This window comes from Chamaea fasciata, unplaced genomic scaffold (assembly GCF_029207755.1).
Source record: "Chamaea fasciata isolate MVZ Bird 193981 ecotype frontalis unplaced genomic scaffold, bChaFas1.0.hap1 SCAF_2, whole genome shotgun sequence".
Lineage (NCBI taxonomy): Eukaryota > Metazoa > Chordata > Aves > Passeriformes > Sylviidae > Chamaea > Chamaea fasciata.
In genome coordinates, this window is record NW_027094087.1 from 48,114,738 (window position 1) to 48,136,998 (window position 22,261).

Consider the following 22,261-nt stretch of genomic DNA (forward strand, 5'->3'; position numbering starts at 1 on the left):
CCTGGATGTACAAAGAGAAATCAAGTACTGATAGAAATTCAGACTTCTGCTTCTTGATACTATCATGATTAGAGAAAGAAGAATCCTTCTTACAACCTTGGTATCCTAGCTTTACCAATGAGAGATTATTCTCAGAACTGTGTTTCCTACTAATATATTCAACAAGTCATAAATTATACAACCAGAAAAAACATTGTGTCATCCAATCTGTGCTCCACATAGAGGGCTTTATGGCTTCTCTAAATTAATTTCTGTTTGAGACAAAGCACATCTTTAAAAAAATCTTAATTTAAAATTCCCAGTAATGGAAGAATCAGCACCAGACTTAATAGCATTCTGGCAGTTAATTTTCCTCCCTTTTTGTTTAACTTCTTTAATGCATTCATCTAGCCTAAAATTCCAGACATGGGATGTTGCTGAAAAAAGCGCTTTCTCTTAGCAAATTTCTATTCCTGATATTCATGCCTAATGGGCTTGGAAATCATCTCATCTAACTTTCAGGCATCCTTAGCGTGTATATTTTACACCTTACACAATCAAGCCTGGCTTTCCTGATATCCAGTGAAGAGGTGCAGGGGTGCAGTTCAGATTAGCTGCTTTAGAGATGTTTATTGTAATGAATCAGACTTTGGATGTGCCTGAGTGCCTATACTGTCTGAAAAAGGTGTTAGGGGGTAAGGGTTCCATGAAATACGTTTTGCAAATAGGTGCCATTGTAGGAGCAATAGGTGCACATTTCTGCTGTTAGAAGATAGATGGTGCAACTTTCTCGTGGTCAAACTAAATTAAACTTCAAGGCAACTTTTGCAGTCATGAGTTATTTTTCACCTTTCCCGAATGTTCTCTAGTTCACCAGCATCTTTTCTCAAGCTGCAGACACCAGAACAGGACTGAGCATCCAGCAGTGGTTGCAGAGCCACTGACAATGAAGCAGTAGGGCTTTCCTGCTTTTGCTTTTTTCACACTGCTTGAAAAGGCTCTCCATAGCTCTTCAGGTCACAAGAATAGCAAGCCTGTTTCCAACACATTAGTCATCCTCGTCTCAGGCCTTTTTTCATCATCAGTGTTTCCCAGGAAGAGAAAGCCGCTTTCTGTCTGTGTGGCCTTTTTTCTGGCTGTGAAGTCCTCCATAGGTTAGAATTAATATCTCATTATTATTTGCTTGTATTTAAGTTTCAAATGCTATTCAAACTGAGTAGAAGGACCTTTTTTTTTTTTTTGCTATTTTTTCTGTCACCCTTAATTTGTGTTTTGCCTGTAAACTTTATAGAAACGCTTTTCTTCTACATCATTAACAGAAATTATAAATAGTATATAACCAAGAACTGGTCTCAGTATCTCCACTAGAATTACATTCATTACAGTATGATTCATCCTTAATTCATAGACATTACCTATCTTTTAATCTATATTGGTTGGGAACGTTGATTTTACAGTTTGGTAAACTACCAATCCAATTGCCAAGCAAAGATGTAAGACTACACTTTCAGCCTTGCTGACCGAATGTATAATCTCATAAAAAGATATGGTTAATTTAATAGAATTTACTTTCCAAAAACCTATGATTATGGCATTGTATTATCATACTTCGGTTCTTTATTAATCAAATGCAGCCACTCCTGGATGAGTATCAGGCCAGCTGTGCTGCGTTTGCCTGGATTGCCCTTGCTGACACTTGAGAAAATCTGATACGACATTAATTTTGTCCCAGCCCTCAGGAATGCTGAATTTCCCTTCGACTATACTATAAAAAGCATGTTTTTATTATTTTCAGATTTGATTAGGCTCTTTGGGTTTTCTAATGAATTACTCTGTTTTTTCAGGGTTTAAGCTGTTTATTTGAAAAATGCAATGCAAACCCTAGGATTCTTTATTTTTGTAATTAACTTACACAGAGTTCATCTCCATAGGTGTCTGTTCCTCTCCAAATTTAATAACATATTTCTGGCATTCCAAAACATTTAGACATTTCAATGCATGGAAGGAGTTTTCTGTCATGGCCCACTGTCCAACTTGAGAGCAATGTCCTGTCCATGTTGTATTAGGTATTTGCAACTGACTGGTCATGCAGAAGGTCCCTTGGACAGCAGCTAAATTCCATGCACTCCACTCATCTGTTCAAGTGAAAGTTTCTCAGTGGGCAGCTGCACTTGAGCCAAATTTTCAGAAACCTTCACTGAGCTCATATGGATGGTAAAATACATTATCTTGTATTTCAGTCACCACAAAAAGTATTTATATCCTGGAGCCGCAGTCTACCAAAGCAGCAAATGTTTGCATTTGTAGTTGGGTTTGTGGCGAAGAAGCAAATGAACCTACTTTCAAAGATTTGTTAATGTAATGTAATAAAGGGTTATTAGATACAATAGCATCATAATGGTGTGTGGCTAATAAAAGATGGCTGTAAGCAAAGAGGCCCGAATATGGAAGACAGGCAATCTCATGAGTGTGCTGCGGCTGTCAGTATTAAGTCATGGCAGTAGTGATTCAGTCAGACATAGAGTAGGTGATTGATAATAAATATTAATCCAGATTTTGGTTGCATAATTTTTTTCTTTCATTTTTCATTGTATAGATGTTACTTTGTGTGCTCCACGTGTAAAGGAAAACATGAATTGATGTCTCTCTCATGTTAGTCTTTATTCAGAGAAATCCCTCCTGTGGTGTCATCAAAGAAAGCTTCACAAAATTTTGTGAAAGTCTTCTTGGTTTGTGATGGTTTAACTTGCCAGTCCACAGATCCAGTTTGTGGCTTGGTTTACTGCTGGTGTTGTGCCATTTTCCACCCACACAAGCAAGGGCAAGAATTTGAGCCAGCAGCAGCTAAAAAGCACCACAGTGCAGTTTAATCCATACAAGGTGCTCTTGAAGAGTCTACAGATTTAAGAGTGAGAGTCATCGCTAATAACTTTGGGCATCTTTATTGTCTGTTCTCTTTTAGTAATCACTGAATGAGGGATAGGCACCTCTAGAAAGTGATTTATTCTGTCTTAAGAGGAGAAAATAAGAAGGGTTTGATGGATCACCTAGAAACGTCAGTCTCAATTTACCCAGAGCCTGGATGGCTAGATTAAGTTTGATATTTGGTTGGTAGGTGGCTAAATTTGTAACTTTCCCTAAAAGGCACCCATATAGTAGATCAAGTGCACCAGAATATGCAACAAAGCAAGTACAGTTTTAAAGATTTTCCTTAATAGCACTACACTTTGAAACATAACTAGACATGACATCTTTATTATGGCATGAAATAAACAAAGCTGTAGCAAACCAACTCTTAGACTTTGAACTGTGTTATGTCATGAGAACTAGAAGCTATTTCTTTCTATACATTGGTAATAAAGTGCTGTTTGTTTGTGCAAGTGCATCACAACACGCTCAGGTTTTCAAATACATGTGTACATGGCACAGAAGACACGTCATCCACAAGCAATATGCTGTTTCCATTCCAGTGGAAGACAGCAGTTTTTAACGGCATGATCCAACATGTCAGTAGTTTGGAAGAGCAAGTGTGAACAAACAGACAACAAAAATTCAGGGATGGTTCCAGTTCTAACATCTTAGGTAGCTATTGAAATTGGTATAGGACTGAGATGCAAGCATTTAATGTCTCTGTCTGGTAAAAAATAAATGGTTTAAATATATTTTCAAAATTCCATCTTATCCGGATTTATAATTGTATTACAGAACATTTAAGTAGAAAAGGAAAAGTATGTTGTCCCAAAGAGAAAATGTATCGCTGTCATGGTTTAAAACCAGCTGGCAACGAAGTACCACAAGGCCACTTGCTCAGTCCTGTGTGCAGGCAGGTGTTCAGCCATCCCCAGGAAAGCACGCTCTCCATTCCAGCTTAGAGTAACTTGGGAAGACAGACACTGCAACACTGAATGATTCCCCTTCCTCCTTCTTCCCCCAGCTTTATATGCTGAGCATGACACCACACAGTCTGGGATATCCCTTTGGTCAGCTGGGGTTGACTGTCCCCACTGTGTCCCCTCCCAGCTCCATGTGCACCCCCAGCCCACTCTCGGGTGGGGTGAGAAGCAGTGATGCCTTTGGCTCTGTGTAAGCCCTGCTCAGCAGTGACTGAAAAATCCCTGGGTTATCAACGCTGTTTCCAGCACAAATCCATAACACAGCCCCACACCAACTACTGTGGAGAAAATTAATTCTACCCCAACCAAAAGCAGCACATTAGGGAAAGAAGATGCAGGTAACATCCTCCCTGCTTGCTAGTCAGTCCCTCTTCTGGAAATAACTTTTCCTTCTCTTTTGGACTCTTTTAGCCTTGTACTTCCTCGGCCCTTTTCGAAGTTCCCTAAAAATAATTCTTTTGCTAACACCCATCAACCACAAAATTACAGGAATATCTTCATCTCCCTGTCTCTGAAAAGGAAAGCAAATGCAACAAAATGTCTGTCTAAAAATCCTATAGGAAGCTATCATCTGATCCAACAAAACCAAAGTGGAGCTTAGCCTTTTTGCCCTAGTACCTGAAAAAAGTCTAAAAGAAAAATATGAATGTCTTTATTCAAAATGAAATTATTTTTAAGTTCTATTTGAGCCCAAAGAAGTCCTGGTGTAGTTTCAGAAATAAACCTTGTCTCTGTTTTAATCTTTTTAGAAAAAAACCCAACAATTACTCTTCTGAAAATATCTTTTCTCCCTTCTTTGGAGTTTTTTTCTTTTGGAATAAGTGGAAAAGGTAAAAAACAACCTTGTGAAGTTACGTGGAAGAGGTACCAAGATTTTGAAATCTTTTGAAAGTATATTGTTAATCTCAAGTCAGCCTTCAAAGAGGCAGCGTGTCATTACCATATAAAACACGGAAACTGAGAAGTATTTTTGTTTGATTTGGATCCCATCAGAAGCAACAAAGATATCTCCTTTGGTGAGAAGTCACCCCTAAATAAAACACTCAAATGGGAAAATTGTTGTAGATTTTCCACAAGATTTTCCATGTCATTTAGCATTTTCAGTCTTAAATCTCATAATAAACCAAGCAATTTCTAGAACTGGTGCCATTAAGAATCACTATGTTACATGCATATATTCCCACGTATCTTCAGCACAGTGGTATATGTAGACAAGAAAATAATGATTTAGAGAAAAAGAAGCAGAAAAATAGCTTGTGAGCCAAGAGAATGGGAGGGAAGGAGAATGGCTTTCTTGCCTCACTCACATGTCTTGCAAGGATCTGAGATAAGAGCCTAGGGAACACTGCTAAGCTGCTCAACCCCTGACCTGCCAGTTAGGAGAAAGAGAGAGGGAAAGCCTATATCTTACAGGATGCTTAGCCAAGTCAGTGAAAAGGCCTTTAAAAAGTTGATGGACACATATGACAGGATTTCCTGTTTGTTTATTTGTTTTGGCAGTCATCATTCTTGAATCCTCTGTGTATGCAAGGGGAGAAAATGTGCCACTCACTGCTTTCCTCGAGAGGCTCTCACATCAATTACCCCTTTCGTGCAGAGAATTGCTGTACTCCTCTGAGGATTACAAAGCTTAACACTTACCTGCCATCAGCTGGGATGTGAGGGCCAGAAGGTTGCTAGTGGCTAATGAAACCAAACCAACAGTTTTATTCTTTCCACTGTTCTAAGTTAAACTGGAGCCTTTGGCTTCAAAGATAACAGGCATTTCACCACGTCAATCTCAAATAAGACCTGTCTATATGTTACAGTCACGTAAGGGCTGTTCCAATGTTTCCCTGAGTTTGGGCAAAGATTGTCTGTATTAAACTGATTATTTCCTGGTGGCATCCATCGCAGAAGATGGCTGCTTCATAAGCATTTCTGAGTAGCATGAACCTATGAACTCTTCGTAGATGTGCAGAGAAGAGCATTCCCCACAAGTGCTATGTTAGCATCCATAAGGCCTGCTGAGTGACCATGTATTTATTTCCAGGTTGCATTTTGTTTCTGTCCTGCAGAGAATTGGATCTGATTGTTTAAAAATTACCACATATGGGACGTGTTCTTAGGCTCCATTGTCCAAATCGTTGTCCACCCTTGGATTAAGGTGAGGGCTGAATAAGTTTGCTACGAGGAATTAGCCTTATGTCCCAAAATGTTCAGTCTCACTGAGAATACCACATGGTCTGTTTTAGGCTTCGTTTTTTATGAGATACTGAAAATAAATTCAAGAATGGCAAGCATGTGCACACATAATACACACACAACGTTCAAGCCTCCTTTCCCTTGGGTGGAGTAGTTGGGCTGTCCAAAGCTTACACTTCATTGGCAATTCCGCCACTTCTTAGTGGATGTACTAATTAATTTGTCTCCTGTATTCTGTCTTTACTGTTCCTTGTGTTCACATGAAATTTGTATTCTCCTATTATGGTAAAAGGAAGTTTGGACAAGAATTGCCTAACCAAGTCTACAGGATTTGGAACTGTCTTTTTTAGCTCCACAAGTACTGTGAAAAGAATGAAATAAGTATGTCTAAACCTGGCAACAGCATTTTTTCACCAAGCACTCAGACAGAAATAATTTAAAATATTGGTCTTATCTTGGGTAAATCGGTAACCAAGTTCTGGAGTGCCTTTATGATGGAAAATATTTTCTTCCTTTCTCTTCCCCATGCCAGTTTACACAAATGACTCTCCTGAGGCATGTCTCTTTAAAGAAATTAAGGAATCTGAAATGTATAAATTAGCCTTTACTCCCTCATAGTTTTGCCATAATCAAGTATTTGAGGATATCCATTTTGGAGAACTGAGGTCATCTCAACACTTTCTTGGATATCCTCCCGAATCTATTCCCTTTAGGCTTGTCTTCCAAATGAGCTGTTTTGCTCCAGAATCTTGAACTTCTATTGTACTTTTCCCAACTGACCCCACTGTCTCTTCTCTATTTTATCTTCTAGACTAGATAGTGTTTCCTCTGGCATAAGGATTTCCAGACTTTTGTTTTACGTATAATTGTTTGGGTTTTATCTTTATTGCATTACAGCCCATCTGTCTAATTGGTCAACCAAAGGAACTCTTCCTGAAGAATCCTGTATTTGAATTAAATAGGCTTTGGAAAGTCAGGATGAATTGGGATAGTTTTATGTCATTTTCTTGTGTCAAGAAAATGCACAGAATGACTGATTGTCTTCTCCAGTAGTTGCCTGAACAGTTTTAGACAGTCTTCAGAGTCTGGAGTTTTAGAATACATGTTTACTGGGATTTCAGAGAATCTCAGGATGAACTAGGTTGGAAAATACCTTTAAGATCATCTAGCCCAACCTATGACCTAACACCTCCTCATCACCTAAACCATGACACTGAGTGCCATGTCCAGTCTTTTTTTAAACACCTCCAGGGATGGTGACTCCACCACCTCCCTGGGCCAACGATTCCATTGCCCAATCATGCTTTCAGTGAAGAATTTCCTTCTAACATCCAACCTAAATTTCCCTTGGCGCAGCTTAAGACTGTGTCCTCTCGTTCTATCAGTTGTTGTCTGGGAGAATAGACACACCCCCCACCTGACTACAACTGCCTCTCAGGAAGCTGTAGAGAGTGATAAGGTCACCTCTGAGCCTCCTTTTCTCCAGGCTAAACAACACCAGCTCCCTCAGTCGTTCCTCACAGGGTTTGTTTTCCAAGCCCCTCACCAGCGTCATTGCCTCCTCTGGACGCAGTGAAGCATCTCAACGTCCTTCCTAAACTGAGGGACCCAGAACTGGGCACATGAAAATTAATTATGAAAATAATACTTACATTAAAATAGTGCTATTAGTGCATCTTACTAATATGCTGGAATAACATTTTCCTTGGAAATCTTACAGTTTATTCCACCAAGATAAAAGTGGATCTGCTAGACATTTAGCTTGTTTGTTTCAGCAAAAGTTTCCTTTTTTTATTCTCTGTCAATCAAGCTTGGATTAATTGGGAATGTTCTCCTTCAAAAGGTGAAACAGAAACCTTTTGTGGCACATTGACCATATCCTTGTAAATTAAATTCTTCATACTTTATTTAATAATGTGTTTTCTTTTTTATGTTATAATTGCTGATTTAAAACAAAGCAAATTTTCTCAAGAGTTATTGCAGGAGATGTACAGTTGTTCTTAAGGATATGTGGTTTCTCACTGATTCTTGGCATGGGAAAAGAAGAGATACTGCGTTGGCTTTATCAAAAGGAATTTAGACTGTATGTACTTTTGGCCAAAATACTTTAGTTACAAAACAAAACCCATCCTGTGCTGTCACTGTGCTTCACATTTCTATACTAAGTGCTTTCAGCTTGGATTGTATGATAATACATGTGTTTGATATGTGTGGTTTGTTTTTGTCGAACTCCATTATCCTGTCTCATGTTCTTGGAGTGCCTGAAGTAGTTTCACTAATCTGTCAGCATAGTATGTACTTGTGGATAAATATAGACATGCAGCCACTCTGTGAGCGGTCATCATCATATGCCGAAGCTAAAAATTACCCCTTTGGTTATGGAAAGGCTGAGCTGATCTGCAGGCCTGCTCTAGCTCACACATTGCAGGTCTTCAGCATTTGTCTAATGAGAAACAATACCAAGAAACTGAAGGAAATGTCTTCCTCACAAGCAGTGAGGAAGTGTGAAACAGGATTATGAAACAACTAATTTATTTTTCAATTTTAGTTAGAAAAGGATTCTAACTTTTCTAACTGAAGGAGTGGAACATTTCAGGAATTCACAGGCTCATGGATATTACAGTAGCATGTTGGAGAAAATCCAGCGTGATCGGCTTTATAAAGGGGCTCGGTAGGTATGAAAATACTGCAAATAGATGTTTGCATTTGTCTTATTAGTTTATTCATTTTTACTAAAATGTAAATTTGACACAGTTTACTAAAAAAATTCAACCTCTGCTTTTCTGCTCAAAGATACTGGAAATTCAGTAGCTGTGTGGCTGAATTTATATCCAACGTAGCACAGACTCTTGGCATGTGCATTATGATCATTCAATTGTTTTGTTTCCTCTTACAGCTCTAAGAAAAATACCTGTAGTGCAGATCATAGCACGGACTGTGATAATTAAATGATAATTTAAATTGGTACTCCCGAATATCAGCTTTTGACTGTGTGTTGCACTACAGCTACTGTGCTTTTTTTACAGCTGTTTTTCTGGGAAATGATCAATACATGAAAAAATCTAGCAGTGATTTTATGTCAGGAGACCTTTCTGTGGCAGTTGTATACGGTTGTGATGACAATTGAGTGATATTTCACTGATACTTCCGTATTTATTCCTTGTCTTTAATTTTTAAAAATACATAGAATTGAGAAAATAATATGGTTATAGCTTGCACTAAATGAAGATGCTCTGTAGGATAAGAGTATAATTTGAAATACAGCTTGTTGCACATTTAGTAGAAAAATAAGGGAAACAAGGTCCTTCAGACAGAATTACATCCCAAAATGGTACAGACATTTTATAGTTGATCTAGCATGGTTAAACTTCGTCACAGATTTTTGCAGGATAGGAGCTTTAAATATGTATACAACTTTCTAAACTTGATCTGTAGATTCTCTGCTATTGCAGAGTCCTTGGGCATCAGGGTTACCATGGTCTCCTCCATGTGCATCACCATTCATTCTTCTGGAGGATGATCTTCTTTTCTCTACGTAAAGGGTTTAGCTTAATACCGTACTTGTGTGGTGACTGATACCCTACTATATGTAGACATGCAAGCTAAATGTTTCTGTGGTCTGTTCTGGTACTTCTCTTTGTATTATTTTTTTATTTTGAAATCAGGCAGTAAAACCTAAATTTGTTAAGGAAATCAGTATCTCAAATTGAGTATAACTCCTTCTTTCCACCCACCTCCCTCCATATATCTTCTGCATGAACCCACACAAACTATACATGGCAATTTCTCATGTTAAACTTACGCATTTTATTTAATGGGCCAGTGTTTCACTGGTGTAGAGGGCAAAACTGAGCACATCCTTTTTATTGCTACTTCTAAGGCTCACATTACAATGTCAACATAAAGGGACCAACCAGAGATGACCTTAATGCATCTACTTCTTAAATTTTGGGTCCTTGATTTCCAATTTTATGTCTCAGAGGCAACTTTTTTTTTTTTTTAAGTGAGTTTTATAGGGCTCTCGATCTAGGCATAAAAGCTATATTCTGTTAAAGCTCATATATTTTCAGTATAGACATCAGTGATAGTCTTGTCGCTGGGCCAGAATTTTGCAATGCAAATATCAAGCATATGTAAATGCTGGGGATAATGGAGCTGAAAAGATGCCTTAGAAAGCCAAACCTATAAATAATAGTTCATGACCAAGTCATGATCAACTCCAGACCCTCAGAATGTTGGCAGTGTTAGCTTTCACACTAAAGATTCTTAAATGGACTTAACGGTTACAAAATGGTCTTTCAAAAAATTGAACCAAATCAATGTCATATGCCAGTCATTTCTCTAACTGCTGTAATTGCTGTAGTAAAGATAGATATTAACCCCCAGGATGTGCTTTTTCTGTATTGGGGAAAAGGCTGTAAAGTTCTTTCTTTCTGAGAAGAACTAGAAAAAAAATTTTTGGTGCACTGGCAAATCTCACAGATAATTGCATTCCTCTATTACAGTGTGCAAATAAGTGATTTTTCAGTTAGATATCTGGAAAAAAAAATTAAATCCGTCTGTGTCACAAACCTAACAGAACATTGTTGAAAGGCTTCTTACTAACAGTGATGATGTGGATTTAAATTCCAGACTCAGAATCCTGGCTGAATGCTACGATGATTGAAGATGAGGGTGGCAGCTCCCAGGTAGCATGGCTAAGGTTTTTTTATACTCAGTTTCGCCAGGATGTGAAGCGTACCTGCTCTCACACACTGCCTGTGTCCTGCCTGCCTCCCTTGAATCCCCCCCGATGTTTTGAGCTTAGTAGCCCGGTTTAAAGCAGAATTGCGGAGGAACAGAAGGCAAGTTTGTGTTCGATTAGATTGCTGCAGACTCCTCCGAGAGGCAGCCCGGGCTGGCTGCCTGGCCCCAGCCCGGGAGTGTTGTGCTTGGCAGGGGCCGGGCTGGCGAGCAGCCCGCCCGCCCAGCCCGGGCACAGCGCTGGGCACCGAGCCTGGGAACGGCGCGGGGAGTTCGGCGTGCCGGCACTGCCAGGGACGGGCCTGCGAGGCACAAAGGACACAAATCCTTAAGAAAATTGGGTTCGCTGCTCACCAAAAAATTTTCCTGACTGAGCACTTGGAGATCAAGCCGATTTCATCTACCCATTTCATGGGTAGATGTGAGCCGGTCAGAACCACACATTTGACAAATATATTCCTAATTGTAAAAATATTGTGTGACTCCATCCTAAAGCTATTTTTGGAGAGATTTCCATTACTAGTTTATTTGATAGTCCATAAAAATTTGCATCTGATCCTTTGCATCCCACTGTCTTCGTGTTCAAGTTTTAAGAGAGCCTAGGTGATGACAGAAGAGCAATAGCATGCACACTCTTCTCTGGTGGCACTTTTTTCAGTACTTCAAAGTAGATTATTATTGAGAACAACAGTGTATTTTTAGAACAAGTTTTGTGTAATATAAATGTAGGGCTGTTTTATACACTTAGTTTTTTGCCAACAGTCATAATGCCAGGAAGATTCCATGAAAATGCTTGTGCCCTCAAAAGTCAAGTGAAACTTTGCAGAAAATGAATCTAGCAGGAAACATCTGTCGCAGTGGGAGAAGTGCTGCTGCTGTGCTGAAGAGTGATGCTGTACCTCATCAGTGAAGGGTTATTTTCAAAGAAAAGTATAGATGTGTTATGTCTGCAGAATAATAGCTACATGAAGAGAAGCACTTCTGTCTTCTATTATAGTTATATAGGAACTTCTAAACTGATTTTTCTAGAGGAAAACACATTCTCTTTTCTCTAGTGGATCCTTTTTTATTCTTCAGTGTGTAATTTCGGGTTCTCATTTAAATACTCTCAAACCATAAACTTTCTTCTTTTAATTTTTTTTCATTTTTGTTCAGCAGGGATGTGTAAAGTCCATAGGAAAGGTCAAAAGTCTGATTTATCTTTAAAAAAAATCATGTCACTAATAATTGACAATTAATTTCAGTAACGTTTGCAATTCTGTTCCTCAAAGGAAAAGACTAAAGGTATTAGATGTGAGGCAACCATCATTATAGTTCATTCTTCTTTCTTTCTTTCTTTGCAACTTGGATGCGACATATAATGTGACACTCTGGAGTGCAGTGCTATGGGGTTTTATGCAGTGCTGTAATGGTTTTAGTCCACAGTATTTCCATGGGTTTTATTGCATTAAAGTATCTCTGTACCAATCACTAGTAGTGCTTGTGGGCATTGCGACTCTTTTATTACATTCAGAGTGGATAATGGCTGGTCCTGCCAGTGTTACTTAATTTGCTACTTTTAAAGTCTCTGGCAAAACTAACAGAGAGCATGCTACCAGTTCCTGCCTGAAGACCAAACATGACTTTTATTAACAATAAGAGCTGAGCCCTGAGGATTTGGGTTTGTAAATTTAATGTGTATAATGGTAGCGTTTGAAGTGCTTCCATTTATTTTTTCTTCATTCACAGAAAAACAGCAAGTAGTTACAAAAAGATTTTAGTTTACAAAATCTTGATACTTGTTACGGGAAATTCAATCACAGGATAAGTCAGATTTGAAGGTATCCCTGGTGGATGATTAGTCCAACCCCAGCTTGTTCACCAACAAGGGAAGGTTTCTCAGGACTTTTTCTGGTCAACTTTCAAGTGTCTCCGAAAGTGGAGTTTCTGCTGTATCTCTGGGCAATGTGTATCCATATTTGATCACCCTCTCACAGTGGAAATTATTTCCATATATCTAATAGAAACTTCCCACCTTCAAACTAGTGTCTGTTGCCTCTTGTCCTGTCATCCTCAGCTCAAAGAAGAATCTAGTTCCTTGGCATCTTTGCTATACTCCATTAGGTAGTTAAGGAGTGCAATTAGGTTCTCTTCTCAAGGTTTAATTGGTCCAGCTCTCTCAGCCTTTACTAATCTAGCAAGCCCCTGACCATCTTCTTGGTCCTCTCTTGGCCTTACTTCAGAATAGCCATGTCATTCTTGTGTGAGAGAGCACAAAACTGAACAAAATACACCAGGTGTAATCTCAAAAGTGCCAGATGGAAATGTAGGGCTTGGTACTTTCAGGAAAGCTAATGAATAATCAATACGTTTTGGCCATGGAAAACATTCCATGTCTGAATGTTCGTGTAAGATTTATACTGGTAACATGTGTGTTGTTTTTTGGGTTACTCTTGACTGACCTCAGTATAGATTACAGGAGAGTAAGACCCTTTACAACTCACGGTAGTCAAAAGACTAGACTCCTGACTTTTGCAAGGCTAAGCCAGTTTGAGTAGCAGTAAAGAATAAATTTTTGTTACTTGAAAACTGAGTTACAGGTCTGACTTGCATGCAAAAGATAAAAAAATAGAATGTTTTTCAGTTTTTCAGCCAGTGTAGTGAGCTGTTGAGGTGCTCTGTGAGAGTTAAACCATGTTGAATTACCCAGGAGTGAATGTGTCTTTTCTACATTTCAGCTTCTCCAGTTGGTAACGGATATATCAAGCCACCTGTCCCTCCTGTTTCTGGTACTCAGAGAGAAAAAGGGCCTCCAGCCATGTTGCCCATCAGCATTGACCCAGACAGTAAACCAGGCGAATATGTCCTGAAGAGCTTGTTTGTTAACTTCACTACTCTGGCTGAACGCAAGATTCGCATCATCATGGCAGAGCCTCTTGTGAGTAAAAAGAAACTCCATATAGATATATATATATATATATATAGTGCTTTGAATTTGTTTTAAAATCAGGCTTGCTTGCTGTGCAATGAAGAATATTTTGCTTGTAGTCTGCGTTGGAGTTTGATAGTGTTTCCCAAACTGTGAGATATGCTGCTATGGCAATTAGAATGTTGTGGGAGAGGGCAGAGGTATGCAAGATATGCCAAAGGGGTGACATGAAAAAAAATTAATATTTAATTCCTGTTTGCAGTATGGGCACACGTAAATGGGATTGAGACTCAGAAGGAGTGTCAGCCAGCATAGATTTCACAGCTGGGGGAGCAGTCACTTGAGTCAAAATAGATTAGAAAACGCTGAAATATGATAAAAGCAGCATTTCTGAACATTACAGATTTTAACGAAAACATGAAAATGGCTACCACTGCTGGCTCCTCTTTTACTTCTGAGAGTAGATTTCAGATTATAACAGAGGGCTATAGCACCTATTTTTCAGATATGAAAAAGCATGCAGCACTTGAAAAAAGAGTTACATCACAAGGTCATGCACAGTGAGAGAACCATTGTTACTTGTATTTTTAAGCTAATTTAACACGCCAGTATGTCTGTTGCAATTTGTCTTATGTAACTGAACTTCCAGGACTCTGCTTATTTAACTTAAGATTACATTTTATATACATTGTTGCTCTTTTGAGTAAGGAAGAATATTTCTATGAGTTATATTTTAGTTCTGATGAGGTAAAAAAAAACCAAGACCTAAAAAGAAGTAGAAATCTCTACTTCTGTACTTTAAGGGAATTTTAATAACATCTTAGAATGTTTTTGTTATAAAGTCCAATGTAGAATACTTAGTTCAGTTCCCCATTTTCAGGATATTTTGAAGGGCAAAATTAAAATGTTCTTTATTCTGATGGCATCTGTTTAGCTTTGATTTAGGTTCAGGAGCATTTGATGCTTGGAAAGTTTTACAAGGCTTTCTGCTGAAATATTAGCTAGATGCAAGATGACAGAACTATCTTACATAATTTGGAAATAACACCAAAAAAAGCTTACAGTAAAGAATATTATGACAAAAATCCAGTTATTTCTTCTTTGAAGAGTTCCCTCCAAATCACAAAAAGTAGAATAAACTGACAGTCATAGTGTAGGTCCTTTTAAAAAATAAAATACCAGTAGCTATTTATTACCAGCCTTCATGTGATGTGCAGCGAACGTCTTTAAAATTTTAAAACAAAATGTGTATAAAATTGCTTGACAAGATCAGAAAAACAGCAAGTCGACCAGTCCTGAGGACATAATTTCCTTGCAGCACCTTTGTTACTCTTAAACACGAACCTCTGCATTTTCATATAAGATTTCAGGTGTGGATTTATTCCCATTTTGCCTTGTGTTAAGATGATTTTGAGTTGATATGTGGTAATATGTTGTTTTTTTCACTTTGAGAAACTATTATTTTCTGAATGTTGATCTTATTCTAGAGGTTGTTCAGTGAAATTTTATTTGGTAAATTCAGTGTAGAATGTAGAAATATTGCAAGAGACTGGAATGTCACCTTCTTGTCATCATTTTCAGAACGTATTTTTTACAGGGGTCTGACCATGAGACACTAACAATAATTCAATTACATACTCACATCTCATTAGTACTAATAAAACTTACAAGTCATGGCATGCTGCTGTTTGAGGTTGGCTGTGACCAATGAGTAAGCAGGATTCTGTAGACATTCAGTCAAAATGATCTTGAAATAATTAGATTGTAATGAAAGAAGTGACAAGGGAAAATGGCAAAAATTATTCTTGAATAACAGCTAAGAATTTAAGTCTACCCTTTTTGTGAGGTAGCTTCTGGGTGCTTAGCAGCTTTGTTCCCACATTTTACTCTACTGATTAGAATTGTGACCAGGAAGTCCCAGGGATTTGGGAGATGAAGTTTATAAATTGATGGTGAAAAGCTACCTTTTGGCCTTTTTTCACAATAGGTAGTCAGATGGTGAGCTCTTTGAAGTTTATGTTCTAATTAAACTCAAGTGTACTTCAAAGAAAGTCAGACTTGCACAGTGCTCAACACTGAGATATTTCTAGTTTGATTTCTCCAAGTCATTACAAGATATGACAGTTTAATTTTATAATGAGTGATGAATACTTTGGATGTCTTCTAGAGAAGATAAAATGATCTGTTTATAGTATTGTTGCCTTTGCATCTCTTTTATCACAAAGTCTAGCTCACATTGAAGCTCCAAAGTTTTTATGGTTAATTTAAATACTTACTGATACCTTTTTTGCCTAGATAATTCTTTTCATACACATATTCTGCCTGCTTATGCTTTCTGATTAGCATTACTGTTCTTTTTATGATTTTTTCTCTCAGTTTCTTTGGGTTCCATATGTCCATGTGATATATCAATCTCTTTCTTTTGTGATGCATGCAGAGCCGAAGTGTAAATTACAATGTTGTGACAACTGTGTTGGAAAACCATGTTTGTGTCACACCATGATTTGCAGATGCTAGAAAGGCACTAGAAATCTTTGCTATTTTCTACGGCGTCAGTGAAGGGCACAGCAAACCCCACCCCTTCCTGCAGCCTCATGAAGTCTCATTTGGGACAGCAATATTCCAATGGGAGAGAAAGCAGAGAGCAATGTCACCTGCTCCTCCTACTGCCTTGGCTGGCAAGCGTGTAACATTTGACATTTTGGTTACTGGATCTGGCAGTGATCATCATAAAAAAAACACTCCCCAGTTAATATATTTTCTAGACATGAATATGATGTCAACTATCCACTGCTAAGTCTTTAACAAGTTGAAATGGAAAACTTTTGTTTCCAGATTTGATATTTTTTAACTTTGTCTGCAGAATATTCTATTCAGAATTCCAGGTCAAATTTCTCCCTTTTTATATATCAGGATCTCTGGTATATAACGAAACAGTTCAGTAATTGTAAGTTCACAATCATGTGGCTAATTTTTAATGATTAACTCCTGTACCCAGATTGTCAAGTTATATTACTTCAAATTAAAAGTATTTGACAGCAGACTTGATTAAAGTAGATTGTCCAGTTTATAAAATTAAACTTCTATAATGAAATGTAAATAACTTTTTCTTGATAATCTTTAATAATTTCCTGGTTCTTTTCAGTAGATAATTGTAACAAATATTAAGATTTTATTCTGCAGACCTTTTTTCACAGCTGATTTAATTAATATTTAACTTTTATCCATTTTTGTTCTAAATCTTCTCTGCATTGCTTCACTTATAAACACATTCTGTTTTATTACTGCTGACTTTTTTCTAGCAGTGGTGGCCTTGAAATGAAGCTAGAAAGAGGAAGCCAGGGAAATATTCTTGCCAGTTCAAATGAAAGAATATGTTTCATAGCTCTGTAAGGAGAAAGCCCAGAAAACAGTTTCCTTTTTTAGGAGTGTTGATTATCACTTTGGGTAATAATTCATCCTGTGCATACAGAGCAGGCTAATCTTTAAATACGGCTTTCAGCAGTACTTACACACAGCTGTAGACATTGATAAAACATAGGGAGCTACAGGCATTGACAGTTGTTAATGGTTAATTTAGCTGTTGGTAAACTTTCATTATGCTTTTCTCCTGCAAGCATCTTCTTTTACTGAGCTTGTCTGAATTCAGGATCTCTCTGAATACTGAAGTCAAGAACAGAATTTACTCATTATAGGATTGGAACTATAAGCATATTCATGTATTCTGCATGTAACTCCTTCCTTTTAATAGGCAGGTTTCATCTCACCATTAGGAAAAAAATCCTGAAATGTGGTTGATACTAGTGTCTTTATTACTTCCATTTCATTAGAAACTTGAAGACATTAAAATAGAGATCTATTTCAAGACAGGGCTGGTGATAAAAACCTAGCAGATGGTGCAGAAGACTTTGAAAGAAAGGCGAGAATACACAAATTACAGAGACTGACCAACCAGTATAATGGGACTGGTTTCTAGTAAGTGTCAGTCTAGGCTTCACTTTCTCTATGCAAGAGAAGAATGTGCTATAAACAGATTTGGGAGAAAAGGAAGTAGGGTTTTTTGTTTTCTGAGGACTGGGCTGTGATAACTAGTAAGATTAATGTAGGCTATGATAATACCAAACAGCTTTATCCAACAGCTGTAATGTAGAATTTTCTGGTTTACATGGACTAAAACTCCATTTGCATCACACAAGGTGACAACTCTTTGGTTGTCACCCTTAATGAGATACATTACCATTACACATATTTTACATTTGAAGTCCTCATTAGTAGTTTGGCACGTACAGGGACTTTGGTCCCCTGTTTGTTCACAGTGAATGGATAGTAGTTACTGTAAGGAACAAGTAATTTCCTGGAAGAGAGGAAAGGCAAGCTGCCTTGTTCTGTTCAAGCTATTCACTCAGTATTTTATGCCCAGACAAACTGACAATTACACAACTTTGTTTGAATACCTTTATGCAAATATATATTGAAAATTCTGTTCTCTTTTCTCATACAAAACCTTTCTCCCTAGGACCTTTCCTCTATGAATGCTGTAAGCATGCTGGCTTCCCATTGTCATCTGTCCCTATCCACCTCTGTGTCACTGAAGGAATATGCCACTGATTATTAATCTACTTCTTTTATTCCACAAGTGTTTGTGCTAGTCAAAATTTAGTAAAGCATGTAGCAGTCAATCCCAGCTCTAAGACCTCATCATTCATAATACCATAACTCTGTATCTAATGTAATTCTTTATTTCTACTGTATTATTTATTTAGCATTTAATTATAGAAATAAATATTATTATAGTAGCTTTTTAGGCCTAGTTGCAAAAAATAATGTGTAGGTCATTAAGAATAACTATTCTTAATCATTCTTTCAAAAATTGTCTCTGAAGTACTTAAGATGCTTCTTTATGAAATTCTGCCTCACTTTATTATACTGTACTGAGGACTGTTCTCTCACCTCCTCATAAGAAAGTATCTCCGCAACGTATTACTTGAGGTACTCAATATATAACCTGAACGTGTGTGATCCTTTCATTGTATGGAGCCCCACAGATCTGTTACAGTGGATGTGTTAATTGAATGTTCAAATCTGTGTCAGTCAGTCGTAGGACAGTCTGGAGGACCAAGTACGTTATGGCATTCACCTCAGGAGAATGTCACTCACCGGTCATTCACCTCCTAGTCCCTCCAGAAAGTGTCAGCTCAGCAGAGTTTCCTTCCTCCGAATCATTCTGGGTCAACTTTTTAGACTAGTAATTGGTCTTAGTATTTTATTCAACTTCTAGCCATATCTAAGGATTTCTCGTTGCCCAGAGAAACTGTAAGTGCCCAATCCCTGGAAGTATTCAAGATCAGAATAGAGAATCTGATCTAGTGGAAGGTGTCCCTGCCCATGCGAGGAGGGTTGGAGTTTGATGGTCTTTAAGGTCTTTCCAACCCAAACCATTCCATGATTCTATGATTCTGAGTTTAATTTCTGTGTGGGCTGTCTCCTCGGTTCTGTTTCCTTCTACTCAGACTTTCCAGCAGCTAACTTCTCTGTTTCAAAGAATCAATTAAGCAAAACAATGGTTCAGTCATCACTCTTCCCTCCTTCACTAATCAGGTTTCCTTGGGAGTTCACTGACTTTCCAAATAAAGTCCAGTCCACTGGTGATAATGAAGGCCAAGCTGGGCCAGATTAGTGTGTTCTTTTCTCCAGCAGAAGGAAAGGCAGCTAAGCCTGGGAGCTCTTTTCCATGAAATAAGCAAGCTCTACTCAGGAATTCAAAGGATTTGAAGGCAAAATACCATGAGAAAGATTGACCTTCTGTACTAAAGATGGAGAGCAATCAAATATAACAAAGACAAGTCCAATAGCATAAAGGTCCTTCACTTCCCCTTCCACATAACACCTCAGGATATAATATCTTCCTCCAGTTACCTCAGTATGTATCTCAGGCTGACACCTGTAGCAGAAGCCAGGCACTGAACAGTACAGAGCTAGGGTGGGTAATCTTGAACCTCAGGACTATGATCTTGCAGAAAAACCTAGAAAGGTTTGCGTGATTGAAGCAGTGATGATAGATCAGGTGTCTTCTGTGTAGTTCAGGGGGACGTATTGCAGAATTGAAACACAGAAGTTGAGGGAAAAGAGTATGAAGGATGCAGCTGGGAAAAAAGAGCTAGAGGAAGAGACAAATGTAGGGTTTCAGAAGCAATCATGGGGAGTGCAGAAAAGCAAAGAGAGCATGCAGTGTGGTCTGATTCTGACATCCATATTAGACTGAGGGGAAAACTTTACGCCACTTTAGCAAGTCAAGAAGGAAACAGACACATTTTTGCATAGACATTGGCATTGTCATTTGCAGTTAGATACAGGTCCATAAAACAGTCACACATTTCAGAGTCAGACAGTGTCAATGGGCATTTTTTCGGTGCTCCCAGGGTTTCCATGGCTGAGTGTGTGGGCAGAATGCTGTTTGAGACATGAGCAGAGCTCATTCCAATGGCAAGACTCCACAGGATGCTCACTGTCCCTCGGGTTCATTACTGCATGGATACAGTTGGATAGTCAGTGACACATAGGATGGTTCAAATTGCTAGGAGAATTTAACATTGCAGGACAGATTCAATCCAAGGTCACTGAGGCTGTCACACTACATCACATGTTGACCAATGCTTGCAAATATAGCAAAGAACCTACCACATGCCCTTAATCACATTTTTGTGTTATTTAAGGATATTGGCTATAACCACTCTCCAGAAAATGAACGTCCTACTACAGTCATTTCAGGCCAGTCTTAATCACTGGTCTGTCATCATGAAGGACAGAGGAAAATTAGGCATACACTTTGGTAGGTAGCATTGTTGCCAGATAAGTAGCAATTCAGTAAAGAGGTATCTTCCCATAGCTTCACAACAGCTTCATCCTTTGCGTGCCTTCAGAGTCACATTTCAAGTCAATGAGTTACTGCTTAATTTATGTGCTCTTTTCTGAGCCTGAAACTGGCATGGCACGGTTTGTACATCAGACAGCTTGAATTATACCATATTTGACCCTGCATATCTGGTGGCATGACAAATACGAGAAAACTTGAAGTACTTCATGTAACTACCTTCCCAAATTGGAGATCCACCCAATAAGGTCTTGTTTCACTAGCTGGGCATGCAATACATGTGGAAGCTGTGGCTTTCAGGGCCAACGTACTTGTAGCAAAAGAAGAGTGAAGGCTTACATTAGCTCTGTAAGGGCATCTGGCATCCTCCTTGGAAGTCTGTCAAATCAGTACCAGTAACCAGGAGGAAAAGGCTTCAGATCAAATCACCTGGGGACACCTCTCACATGGTACAGTTACAGCCTTTGAAATAAACACAGAGCCAAGAAAGCTCCAAGTAACAGAATTTTAAAGAAAACTTCTGGCAGTAGTTCTCAAGTTCACTTTAAAAATACACTTTCCTCATCTTTTTTTCTGTTCTGTGAAAACAGGTGTACAGTTGGTGATAATAAGTATCTACCTGATGTTAAAGCAGTAGTGGACATCAGATAGCATACCATGGCCAGTGTCGTTTGCTGTCCTTCATTACCCCTGGCTGTCTGGGTCTTGAGAGAATGTGGTTCCTGTTTGCAGACATCTCAGCTGTGCTTGGAACAGCCCTGCAATTACAACCCTAAATTTATTCAAATCAACTGGTAGGGGCTTCCTATAGGCTTTATTAAATTAGGTCACATTATTCTGAGTGGGTAACCAGTGGTCAGGGCCCTCAAGGCACTAATAAGCTTTAATGACCTCCTCTGAATCTCACCCACACCTGCCCACAGGCCAAGACCCATTCCCAGGTTTTGGAGCCATTAGTCCATGCCACAGCAGGGCTAGTCTCCTGCTCCCACAGCCCTACCCCCTTCCCTTGGGCCCTGCTAATCCAGGTCACAGCTGAAAAACCTTAATAAACCTTAATAAAAACCTTAATAAAAAAACAATTGAAACAGTACCTCGAATAGCAGTTTCATGCAAAGGTCTTAACATAGACTTGGAAGTTTCGATCTCCGTCATCTATTGTTCTTATTGTTACATGGAAATCACTGTATCAATTTTTTTTAGAGCATCATGCTTATTCCAATCCAACAGGTTAATAAATGAAAGACTTTGGGCTCTTATACTGCATTCTATGACACCACTCTTGACTGAGGCCTTATACATTCCCTGCCCTAACAAATTAGGTACCAATCAGCAAAATTTTATCTTCTGATATTGGAATTTTTTTTAGGTTAGAATCACACAATCTACCAACACAAGGATGTGATGGAATTATGGTGTCAACAATAAGTGCCCACACTTTGTCTCCAGATGGTCTTTTTAAATTTATCATACTTACAGGTTTTAAAGTCTACCTCTTTTTCTGTAGTTCTGGAACAAATGAAATCAGGGTAAATCAAGGGACAGCGTTATAATACTATCAGGAGGGTCCTAATAGACAGAGGATTTTGATGTGTTCATTCAGTTACAGTTTCGAAAAGGCATTCCTATTAAAACAAGCTCTGAAAACAAACAGCCAAGAAAATTTCCTTTCTCACTTGTGCT

The 22,261-nt window shown here is 38.4% G+C and overlaps 1 protein-coding gene across 8 annotated transcripts in view; it reads left to right on the top strand.

The window, feature by feature from the left end:
- The window catches only part of FRY (FRY microtubule binding protein), a 177,553-nt gene that overhangs the window by 33,072 nt on the left and 122,220 nt on the right, over positions 1–22,261 (top strand). For 7 of the 8 annotated variants that reach the window (XM_066175979.1, XM_066175971.1, XM_066175974.1 and 4 more), the window contains exon 2: positions 13,517–13,716. In XM_066175979.1, the coding sequence (XP_066032076.1) occupies positions 13,597–13,716 (120 nt within the window). In that variant the 5' untranslated portion in view covers positions 13,517–13,596. Of the gene's footprint in view, positions 1–8,645; positions 8,728–13,516; positions 13,717–22,261 lie in introns of those variants that run through there. The other variant, XM_066175973.1, reaches the window with a different exon arrangement.